The sequence below is a fragment of the Aricia agestis genome, chromosome 2 (assembly GCF_905147365.1).
Source record: "Aricia agestis chromosome 2, ilAriAges1.1, whole genome shotgun sequence".
Lineage (NCBI taxonomy): Eukaryota > Metazoa > Arthropoda > Insecta > Lepidoptera > Lycaenidae > Aricia > Aricia agestis.
The window spans coordinates 2,771,534-2,783,647 of NC_056407.1; the positions used below are offsets into that span (position 1 = coordinate 2,771,534).

Genomic DNA, 12,114 nt, shown 5'->3' on the forward strand with positions numbered 1-12,114 from the left:
TGTTGCCAACTTTTTTTTTACTAACCAGGGTTGCCAGATGCAATTTTACGATTTCCCCCAAAATGATTTTTATATTTCCCCAAAATGATACGTTTTCAAAAAAAAATCCCCAATCACTTTGTTACAGAAAAAAAAACCGAATATAAAATTGAAACTACTTTTATTCGATTTAGTAGTTTCAATCACTCGACAGTTAAACAGATACACAACACATGGTCGCTCGCTCGACCAAAGAGACAATTTTTTTAAGGGGGTGACAGACGTGCGTGTAAGTACGCGGACTATGGCTCGACGAGCTTAGGAGTTAGGCTGGTATAAATGGTCAGTATTTAAGATGCGACCCGGTCTCAAGACACGGTTCAGGCTCTGTGATTGGTTGGCTGTCAAAATTTAGACCGAGATGCATCTTGAGTACTGACTATTTAACATTTATACCAGCCTTAATCGCCTGTGTGTCAGCAAAGAGCTGCGAGCCGCGAGCCTGGGGGCATGGTAATCCAGTGTGAGCGATCCTCGTGTGTCACCAACGCGAGCCGAGTAAGTTCGCGAACTTAAAATCCGCGTAATTTAAGTTCGTACGTCTGTCAGGCCTTTTACGCACTCGACCAAACAAACAACAAATTTACCAGGAAGTTAATCGAATGAAAAGGACGTTGGTTTCATTTGTTTGTTATATTTTTTAGAAGTGCTAACCCCAAAAAATCCCCATAGTGTATTTATTTTCCCCAAACATTTCCCCAAAGATACTGTTTCCCCAAATTTTCGCCTAGAGTCAAAATTTTCCCCAGAATTGCAAAAAAACCCCCAATCTGGCAACCCTGTTACTAACCCACCAAATTCAGCAGCGTAAACCACCAGAAACCGCTAAAACCTAAATCGCCTCTCAAACCACCAGAATTCCACTAAATAACGTAAAGACAAAAACAACCTATCTGAATATAATTTGAAAATAATACAATATTATTATGAAACTAGCTGTTGCCCGCGACTTCGTCCGCGTCAACATAGTATAATAACAAAGATGGATAGTCCGCTAACAAATATGAAAAAAGTAAAATATAAACTCCCACTTTTTGGAAGTCGGTTAAAAAGTACCCTAAGTTACACCTTACTACATCAGCTATCTACCAAAAAAGTCCCGGCAAAATAGCTCCAGCCGTTTCAGAGATTAGCCGGAACAAACAGACAGACATACAGACAAAAATTATAAAAAATGTTGTTTTGGTGTATGTACCCCATATACATTTATATGCATGTAGTAAAAAACGGTTCTTTCAATATTACAAACAGACACTCCAATTTTATTTATAACGAGCTTTTGCCCGCGGCTTCGCTCGCGTCAGCAAAATGTGATGACGAAGATAATAAAAGAGAATTTTTCCGAACAAAATATATAAAAAATAAAATATATCCTTTATTGAATATCAGTTAAAAAGTAGCCTAAGTTACTCCTTATTATATCAGCTATCTTCCAAAAAAAGTCCCCTCAAAATCGCCCCAGCCGTTTCGGAGATTAGCCGGAACTAACAGACAGACATACAGACAGACAAAAATTGTAAAAAGTGATATTTTGGTATATGTACCGTATGTATATTCATATGCATGTAGTAAGAAACGGTTCTTTCAATATTACAAACAGACACTCCAATTTTATTTATATGTATAGATATTTATTTTTGTTACTACAAAAAGGAAAACTTTAGTTACCTATGTACCATCGAGGAAGTTGATTCCTATGTAATTGACAGACCAAATTTATTTGGTCTAATATGTCAATTCAATGTTAATTGTGATCTGTCAGCTGGGTTTGACGTAACGCAACCAAACTACTTAGGTCCCCGATTTTCAAAGGAATCAACTGCTCTGATAGTACCTATGTAAGTAGGTACTTAACTAAAGAGTAAAGATGAAAGTTTTTAGAAGAATCATTGTCGTTTACTTATTCGGTTTGTGAGGAATAAATTTCTTTAGTTCTAATTTTTGTAATACGGTATTTGGTATTATGTTGCTATTACAGCATTTGCCTTCGCGTGCTAACCTTGCAGTTTGCACGAAAGAAAGGCGATCAAACTTCATCCGGTTTCTCTGTTAAGTCTTGACAACATTCATCATGCTAAACAATCGCTCCATAACAGCGTTAGAATGCGGCAAAACGAATAAAGATAATAATATAAAAATTAAGTTTCCAGTGTGAATCTTCAAGGGTTAGAAACATAATAAAAAAAACTAGTGGTTTAACGTCGAAGCTACCACTAACTTAAATAATCTAATCCACTAAGAAATCCACTAGCCACTAAAACCAATTTTTTCCCGCCGAAAGGTACGTCTAAGCCACCAGATCTAGTGGAAATTCCACTAAGTTGGCAGCACTGCATTTTTGACAGTTGAACGATATTTGACAAGTGACAACTGACAACGACGTTGACATTTCTATTTTCTTTTTTCATAATATGGCGCTCGGCTTTTTAACCATGGCCAGTGTCAAGTAAAATATGGCGGGAGAAACATTTTTTTCGTGAAAAGTTTACAAAATTTTCGTTTTTCCAGATGATCGTCAAGTCGAAAGTTTAGTAAAAGTCTAAAAAAGTAGTCAGTAAAGTCAAGGAGTTAAGTCAGTTGTTTTAGTAAAGTGGTAGACCCTTAACTAAAACTTTCGATGGAGTTTTGGAGGGAACACAAAAAGGCACGTTTCTTGAAGTTGTATCGCTATTGCCCACACTTATGCATGACATCGAATATTTAATGGTTAATATTCTACAAACATTACACATTAAAAACCGAAATAACACAATTTTAGGAAAATAATACAAAAACAATGACGTCACTCTTTCGTATTCCCAGCAAAACTCTACATTTACAGTTCCAAAGACAGAGAAGTAGAAATTTTCTACTTCCCTGTCTTTGGAACTGTAATTTCTTTTTCTTATTATGGCGCTCGGCTTTTTAACCCAGGCCAGAGTCAAGTAAAATATATGGCGGGGCAAAAAGTCGTAAAAAGTTTTGGCTGTTTGTGTTGGGTGATTGTGGGTGCTGTTTGGGACTTTGTTTGCTGTTTGCGGTGTTTGTGACAAACAGCCAGCGTGTGGAGGCCGCTTAATGTTATGTGAAATCAAACATCTACATTAGCGGTCCCCCGACACACTTTGACAACAATTATAGACTAAAATATCACTTTACACTTAGGAATTATTTAAACTTAAATGAATGATTGGTCTCGCGCGTGCGCTACGACTAGATACCGTCGGAGTACTTGAAAAATGCGGCAACAAATCATACGCCACATCGGGCGTAACCGCGCCAGTCGCGCCGCAAGCTTCGGGTGAGGTAGATGTGTCGATAATTTTCGAAATTTTAAGTTACGTCCGTAGCAAAATGCCAGTTTGCATAGTAAGACTTAACACTACAAGAAACAATAAAGATACTGGCATCACATACCATCAGTAAATATTATATAAATCGTCATAAGCACAGAAAAGACGTGAGAGAGCCATGCTTTAGCACCAATGGGCCGGCTCGACCGGAGAAATACCACGTCCTCACAGAAAACCGACGTGAAACAGCGCTTGCGCTGTGTTTCGCCGAGTGAGTGAGTTTACCGGAGGCCCAATCCCCTACCCTTCCCTCCCTTATTCCGTTCCCTTTCCATCCCTACCTTCCCCTATTACCCTATTCCCTCTTAATAGGCCGGCAACGCACCTGCAGCTCTTCTGATGCTGCGAGTGTCCATGGGCGACGGAAGTTGCTTTCCATCAGGTGACCCGTTTGCTCGTTTGCCCCCTTATTGCATAAAAAAAAAAGAAGCAACGGTTATAGGTTAGGTTCATATTGTGTTCATCTAAATGAATTTACGGTTATAATCTACAAAATTCTGTGTTTTTACGAGTCTACACATAACATTCATGGAACTTTTTAAGTACTTACGTATGTTTTACCGGCTTTTATCCATTTCTTTCGTTTTTCAATAAGCCATAGCATGTGAATACTTTTGGCTGGAAAATAGTAAAATTTTAGATCGTTCGATTTGCCTTTATTTTTCTTGTATGTATTAGAACATCCGGGAATACAACAATGCTTGAAAATACTCAAATTTCTCAAGAAATCCTTTAATTTTCCGTTGCTTGACTTGAGCTTGTCAATAAAATTTTCTTAAAAGTTTCGGCTACCTACCTACTCGTCACTAGTGGCCGTGTCATCGCTCTGCACGGTCCCTATAACTACAGTGCAAAATATCAAATCTTTAGTTAAAGTTAAATATGGCATCCATACGTCGCCATATCCTACGCGCATACGTATATCTGAAAATTTACTATGTTTTACAGTGTTATATTTTTCCTGACGATTTTTACGGATAATTCAATTTTTTATACCCTCAATCTCGTTACCTGTAGCTTCAATAAAAAAATAAACGTAACAGACATCTGTGAATTTCTCCGGTTAAAGTTAAGGTTAAAGATCGACAGTATATTATAAGTTTATGTTAAAGATTACGACAGTATATTATAAGTTTATGTTAAAGATAAAGCTAAAGGACGCCATATTTAACTATAACCATAACTTTAACTTTAACCACGCCTCTGGTGCTCAACCCAAATCCCAACCTTAGACGTCTTAATTTAGTCAAATGGAATAACAACTTAAGTCGCGAGTAGTGCGGCAGCCGCGCGACTTCTATATTACTAAAACGTGCCGCGCGGCTCGTTTTAGTATAGATGAGGCAGCCTTACAAAATAGTCGTTTATCCAGATCATCGTCAAGTCAAAAGTCTAGTAAAAGTCTAAAAAAAAGTCAGTAAAGTCAACGAGTCAAGTCAGTTGTTTTAGTAAAGCGGTAGACCCTTTAAAACTTTCGAGGGAGTTTTGGAGGGAACACAAAATGGCACGTTTCTTGAAGTTGTGTCACTTGCCCACACTTGTGCACGACATCGAATATTTAATGGTTAATATTCTACCAGCATTACACATTAAAAACCGAAATAACACAATTTTAGGAAAATACTAAGACTGGATTGCACCAACTAACTTTAACTGTAACTTTAACTTTGACTACCGTGCAAAATGTCAAATCTTTGGGTAAAATTAAAAATGGATGCCATCAAGACGCCATATTTAACTATTACCATAGAGCTCGACAAGGTTTTAAATGCATGTGGCGAAAAAAGGAACTAACGCTGTCATCATACAAAAACCGCCATTTTTGACAGTTCTCCTTTACCAGCAGCGCTCCCGCCCACGCGCATTTATAACCTTGTTGGATCAGCTGTCATCTGTCAATTTCTCCGGGCAAAGTTAAATTAACCTTAACTATAACCATAAATTTAACTTTAACTTTACCCACACCTCTGGTGCAACCCAGTCTTAGTTTATGAACGCGATTGTAATGTCAATGTCATGTCAGTTGTCTATCATTCCGGGCCGGCCGCCGGGCCGTGTCGCATTCGGAAATTCGCGCCGATGCGCCCCCCGGCGAGCGATACGCGCATCCGCTTCCATACAAATTGTATGGATGTGTATGGAGCCCTGAGCCCCCGCGGCGCCGCCCGGCACAATGTGCTCACTCCTTTATATATTTTTAATTTTTACAGCTCAAAGGTCCTTGGAAGTCATTTATCAGACAAAACAGCAGACCTTGAATAGTTATACGCATGAAGCTCTATATTAGCTTCATGGTTATACGCTTAACGCTGCGGAAACATTTAAATTAGGGTCAATTTATAATAGCGCAGAGTCGAAGCGCAGCGAAGCGTCAAATTCGCAACAAGTCGAACGAATGCGCGCGGATTCGCCAGAGTCTGAGTGCCTACAGTGATGACGCGTAGATGCGCTTGCAAGTGTGTGTGCGCTTGGATGCGCGCGCACCAAAAAGCGGTGGTCACTGCTCACTGGTCAAGCGAATTCGCTAAAGTGCGCGCAGACGTGCGCGCCTATTTAAATTCTCAGAAGTAATAAATATGTGCGTTAACGCTTTGGAGTTAAGGTTGAATTTGTTATGTTCAGTTCTAATAATTCGCTTCGACTCTGCTCTAGTATAAATCGACCCTTACTGAACACATGTTACACGTAACTAGATTGTGTGTTTAGATTGGCTTCACCCTTTCAGATCTAAAGATCTGAAAGGGTGAAGCCAAACGAGCGTAATTTAATGAGTCGTGACTCGTGAGTCGCAGAATTTCGGTCGCATAAATTATTTTTTATACTGATCATTGATCATGATCACAAAATTACGCTCTTGTGAATGAAGTAGAAATTTTATATGTAATGGTGCTTTAAAACGTTTTTTAAAAAAAAAAAAAAACAAAAAAAAAAGGATAGAATATTCACATATTTTATTAAATTTTGGCATTATAGCTATGTATATCATATATACATTTCCGAATTTCGATTACATAAAATGTGCTGTAGATGTGGATTAGAATTGTAAAATAAAGAGTTGTTACCAGTTTATTAATACACTAGCATGACACCAAACAATCGTTAATCATCTTAAGTCTAGGAACATAAAATAAAGCTTGTGACGAGAGCCTGACAGGTTACAGTGTGAGTTCCTGAAAAAAAAAAAAAAGTATAGCTACCATAATATATACTATAGGTTCAATACCACATAAGGGCATCATGATGAAACGTCTTGATGCCCTCCCTTATGTGGTATTGAATTAATGTATATAAGTAATGAAATTAATATTTTTGAATTGTTATAATATCATATAGCCATTAGCCATTTTAGACCTGCCACACTTAGAATGCCATCGTAGCCCATAGGGTTTCGTTAAACAAAGAATTGACAAAGGAAAGTTTTATTCAGCCCTGAAATCAGTCAGAATTTCTATTGTTTTGCATTTTTACGTCAAGCTATGCTTTATCATAAGCACTTGTCTAAGTCAAAGCTGATTCTTTAAAATACTTTCCAAAAGTTACTTTTATAATACATTTAACATTTTATGATCTCTGACACTTTCCCAATACAAAAATATCATAAGTCTCAGAGAGCATGGCGCCATTCATACTATTATACATTTAATAAGCACTGTGACTTTGCCGTATGTTCAAAATATGAATAGTTAATGAGGTTCTGACCCTACATTATTCACACACTATAATGTAATTGTTCTAAAGTTGAATGAATAAAATTATCATACCATTATAGCGTTTACTATGTCGGACTGGTTATTCTTAAGGGCTCTAACGGCTCTCGCTCGGGAGACATTGGCCTGGGACATCACTATCTCAACATCCTTCTCGTCTACTCCGGTCTCATCTACTCCCTCTTCATCTTCTTCCTCAGCAATTGGTGCTACCGTCTGTAAAGAAAGGGAATAAATAATAAATATGATTAATTAATTATTTTTCTTTTTCAATGTATTTAAATAATATTGATATGGTAAGACTGTATTGGCTCCTTATCGACACTGTGATAAAAGAATAACCATGATTACCCAGCTTGTCTATGGAATGCCAATATGTTCATCATAAGCAATTTTTTTTTTAATTTATTTATTTAAGAATACTAATAAACAGTGACCAACAACTAAGCCTCCCTATAAAACCAACAACTCCAGCGGAAGTAATAAGAACTATTAAGACCTTAAAAAACAAGAAAGCACCTGAATATGACTTAATAACCGGAAAAATCTTAAAGAAACTACCCAGAAAAGCCATTATATTCTTAACAATACTGTTTAATGGTATAATGAGAGTACTTCATTTTCCAAACATATGGAAGATATCCATGGTAAAAATGACTCCCAAGCCTGGAAAGCCACCAACACAACCAAACTCCTATCGACCTATAAGTCTCTTGCCCATCTTGTCGAAGGTATTTGAAAAGGTGCTACTAATAAGACTTCATTTTGAAATCAAGGAGAACAAAGCAAAAAGTGTAGTCCATAAAATCAGAGAGACCCTGGAGAACAAAGAATATTGTTCAGCGGTGTTCTTGGACGTACAACAAGCATTTGACAAAGTATGGCACAAGGGACTATTATTTAAATTGAAAAGCATCCTATCTAATGCACTTTTTATGATCCTATAATCTTACCTATAAGATCGGAAATTCCAAGTCAAGTTTGAAGACGAACTATCAACAATATACAATTTAGAAGCATCTGTACCTCAGGGCTCTGTACTTGGACCAGTCCTATACTCTTTATTCACTGCTGATCTCCCAACTTCGGATGGCGTAGAAACAGCAACATATGCAGATGTTACAGCCTGCCTTGCGAGTGATAATAATCCAAATAAGGCCTCAGACATACTGCAAGGTCATTTAGAAAAAATACAAAAATGGATGGAAAAGTGGCGTATCAAGGCCAGTAGCACCAAATCTACCCATATTACCTTTACTCTCCGTAAAGAAAACTGTAAGCCACTACACTAGATGGAGATATCCTACCACACAAAACAGCTGTCAAATATCTGGGCTTCACTCTGGATAGGAGACTTACCTGGGCTATACACTTAAAAACAAAGAAAAATGAGGCAAATTTCCAGCTTAGCAACCTGAACTGGCTTATAGGACGATCATTGCAGCTATCTGTACACAATAAAATACTAGTGTATAAAAGTATTGTGAAATCAATCTGGTCCTATTTAATAGAGTTATGGGGCTCAGCAAGTAACTCGAACCTTGAAATACTGCAAAGATTTCAAAACAAGGCCTTAAGAACCATTACCAATGCACCTTGGTTCACACGCAACACGGAAATTCACGAACATCTTAATATTCTAAGTGTTAAAGAGGAAGCAAAACGACACAGCACCGAATACAAATAGAGATTACAGGAACATGTAAACACACTAGCAAGAGCCCTCATTACTAGTAATACGCATAAATCACGACTAAAAAAGTGGAATATACTGGACATTGACAAAAGATAGGGCCATAAGATAATGGCCAATACAGCAAACTAGGACTTACTCAATGGAGTTTGGGCAAATAAAACCCAATTTAATAATGGATAAGATTTGATTATGGTTATAACTAGCCGATTGCAGATGTTGAAAGGGGGAAAAAAAAAAAAGAATACAAACAATCTATATGTTAGTCTGCCCATATTCCCATCCTGGGCCAACAAAGAGGGGTAGGTAGCATATTGTCGTTGAAGTGCCAATACATCCTAATATTTTTTAAGAAATCAACTTTAAGATCAATAACTACTAATTGACAGTTTTACAAGAATATGTGATATTATTTAACCCATTGATCGTGGAAAAATGAGACACAATAGAATTTCTATTGTGTCTCGGTCACCGGTGACCGTATGGTGCTTGATAAATAATTAAAGTGCAATTTATAAAATAGTAAAAAGTTTTTTCCTTTTCCTGTAAAATAAGCACCTACTGTTAGGAGGTATTGGCACTTCAACAACAGAATGCAATGTACCTATACATTTTATTGTTCATTTTTTGTGTGACTTATCTTACTTTTGTGATGACAAACAAAAACTCACCGTTCCAGCAGTAGCTGTGTCATTTCCAGTCGCTGCACTCTCTGGAGCCTTAAATCTCTCGGCCGCGGCCATGGTGGCCTGTTGAGACAAGTCCTCAATCTTGGCTTCACCGAACACAATGTATGTGTCCGAGTGTGGGTTTTTGTACACATCTGGTGAGTTGATTACGAACAAAATATTTTTTGATTTGCGGATTGTTACTCTGTTCACACCTTGGACCTGGATATAACAAAATAAATTATTATAGATAAAGCAAAGTAATTTATAATTTTTTTCTGGATTTCAATTATGAATTATGGAATTGACTTTCAAAGTAAAAACATCCTTACTAATATATTATAAATGCTTAAAGGGGGTCTGTTACCTCTTCATGAATAAAACTCTAAATTAATTTGATGAAATTTAGAGATACTAAACTAAACCCGTAAAAGGACAAAAAATACTTTTTATCCTTGAAACATCAACGGTTCCCACACAATAAATTCGAACTTTTGTTGATACTTACAGGTTTAAGTCCAAGTTTGCTCATGATTTTACGGGCTTTCTTTTCACCCCGTGATTGCTTTGCCTTTGATACAATATCAATACCAGCAATTGGGTTTGTGATACCACCGGTACCAGCTGTGCCTGAAATTATGAACAAAAACCTTAATAAATGGAAATAACAAGTTCTTGTAGTATCATAGAGTAATATTTTGGGTATGTTGGAATATTTAAGAAAATTGGTCAGACAATAACCAGATTATGAGTAAAAGGATGAATGCCTTTCTATTAGTTATTACTAATTCCCAACCCCCATTACATAAGGATACTGCTAAGAAACTACTTCTAAAGGTGAAGCACACTTAGAGGAACCGAACAATTCGAATTTCCAGAAGGCCTTACTGGGGTCCTGCCAGGCGCCAGCTGCTGATTTCATTAATAGAATTCTGAAATTAGTTTCTTTTGGCTCGTTCCGTTCTTACGGCTCCGATAAGTGTGCGTTCACCTTAAGATAAACATAAGTACCTGCATCTTCCAGTTCTGGAATAGTATCATCAGAATCACTGTCTGAGGATGCCGTTTCTTCCTTCCTCTTTTCAGTCATTGAGGCAGTAGCCTTGTCCAATTCAGTAAGTTCTGGCATATTAGCTTCCTTTATTTGAACAATTTTGAAAATCGGAAATACCTTAAAGTATAATAATATATCATTCATACGGTTACACTTTGGATTTCTTTTAGCAAAACATAAGTTACTGACTGGAATTAAGGGAAAGGATCGATCCAATAAATTAAGTACCACCTTCGATCACTAGTATATTAGTGATCGAAGAGTACCACTAAGAACGACCGCTATAACAGTGGTTAATTTGTGTTGTGCTAACGGCCGTTCCCAATATTTGATCTCTCTGGTTTTGCCCTACTAGAGATAGGAATAGCTCACATTAGACATTAGAGACATTTATTTTATGTCAATTGTGAGCTATTCCTATCTCTAGTAGGGCAAAACCAGCGATAGATCAAATATTAGGAACGGCCGTAATAGTGATTAGTACACAAAATATACTCAATAACACATAAGTATTCGACATAGGATTATACAAATATTTTAGTTTTCGAGAAAAACTAGGCGATTATCGAGAATAAATACGATTTTTTACCTCGTGCGGCTAAAATAAAACCGATTTTTGGACTCTTGTTTTGACAAAAGAAGTCAATGACATTTACAATTTGTCAATTTCATTATCTTCTTCTTCCTCTTATTTTTTTTTTCATAATATGGCGCTCGGCTTTTTAACCATGGCCAGTGTCAAATAAAATATGGCTCGAAAAATTTTTTTTTCGTGAAAAGTTTACAAAATTTAAAGTCGTTTTTCCAGATGAGCGTCTAGTCGGAAGTCTAGTAAAAGTCTAAAAAAGTAGTCAGTAAAGTCAACAAGTCAAGTCAGTTGTTTTAGTAAACTATTCATGGTCCACTTTACTAAGTAAAAAAGTACATGAATAATATTTACCGTACCTACTGAGACTCTGAAGAGTGCACTGTGCAATGTGCATGCCATGTACCCACGTAAAAAAAAGTCTAATTTGTCATTTGTCATTTGTCAGTTGATACTTGACAGATGTTAGTTCAACTGCAAATTGCAATTTTGCAAAATATTTTCATTTTCGATCTGTGGCCGTGCCCTGTTAATTAAAATTAATTGTTTTTCTTGTTTGTTTCGAACGAGTTGAGTTCTCAGAATATCCGTGATATTTCTTAAAAGTGATTATTACTGTTAACCATATTGATTTAACAGTTCTTAGCTGTGTGCAAATTATGTTATTACTGACATTCTAATACTCATATAGATTTTATAGTTCAAAGTGCGTAATTTGTATCAAAGTTCAGTGATATATTATAAAAATGTCTCTAGAAGATAAATTCAATGCAGCTGTTAATGTTATTAGGAGTTTACCGAAGAGTGGTAAGTTTATCTGAAAAAAATCATTATTGACACAAATCACAATGGTGCTTTGCAGGCCTGACTTCTAAATTACAAGCAATATTCTATTGTATACTACAACTGGCGCTTCAAGCCACACATTCTTGATGCATAACAATGTTTCTATTGATGATATTCTAATTTTTTTAAATGTACATCTTTGACTCACAAGTCACAACACAAGTTGTATAAAATATTATTATGATTTTA

General features: G+C 36.6%; 2 protein-coding genes across 2 annotated transcripts in view; one reads left to right on the forward strand and one right to left on the reverse strand.

The window, feature by feature from the left end:
• Nucleotides 1-6,307: 6,307 nt before the first annotated feature.
• On the reverse strand, nucleotides 6,308-11,164 carry LOC121740006 (nascent polypeptide-associated complex subunit alpha). Its single transcript, XM_042132675.1, has 6 exons — nucleotides 11,083-11,164; nucleotides 10,451-10,610; nucleotides 9,948-10,069; nucleotides 9,443-9,661; nucleotides 7,133-7,294; nucleotides 6,308-6,541 (listed from the first exon to the last, which is right to left on the reverse strand). The coding sequence occupies exons 2-6, from the start codon at nucleotides 10,566-10,568 to the stop codon at nucleotides 6,527-6,529; spliced, it is 636 nt and encodes a 211-aa protein (XP_041988609.1). The 5' UTR covers nucleotides 10,569-10,610; nucleotides 11,083-11,164; the 3' UTR covers nucleotides 6,308-6,526.
• Nucleotides 11,165-11,584: 420 nt separating this feature from the next.
• The window catches only part of LOC121740005 (acyl-CoA-binding domain-containing protein 5), a 49,414-nt gene continuing 48,884 nt past the window's right edge, over nucleotides 11,585-12,114 (forward strand). Inside the window, exon 1 of the mRNA XM_042132674.1 lies at nucleotides 11,585-11,886. Coding sequence (XP_041988608.1) covers nucleotides 11,826-11,886 — 61 coding nt within the window. The 5' untranslated portion in view covers nucleotides 11,585-11,825. The remainder of the gene's footprint in view (nucleotides 11,887-12,114) is intronic.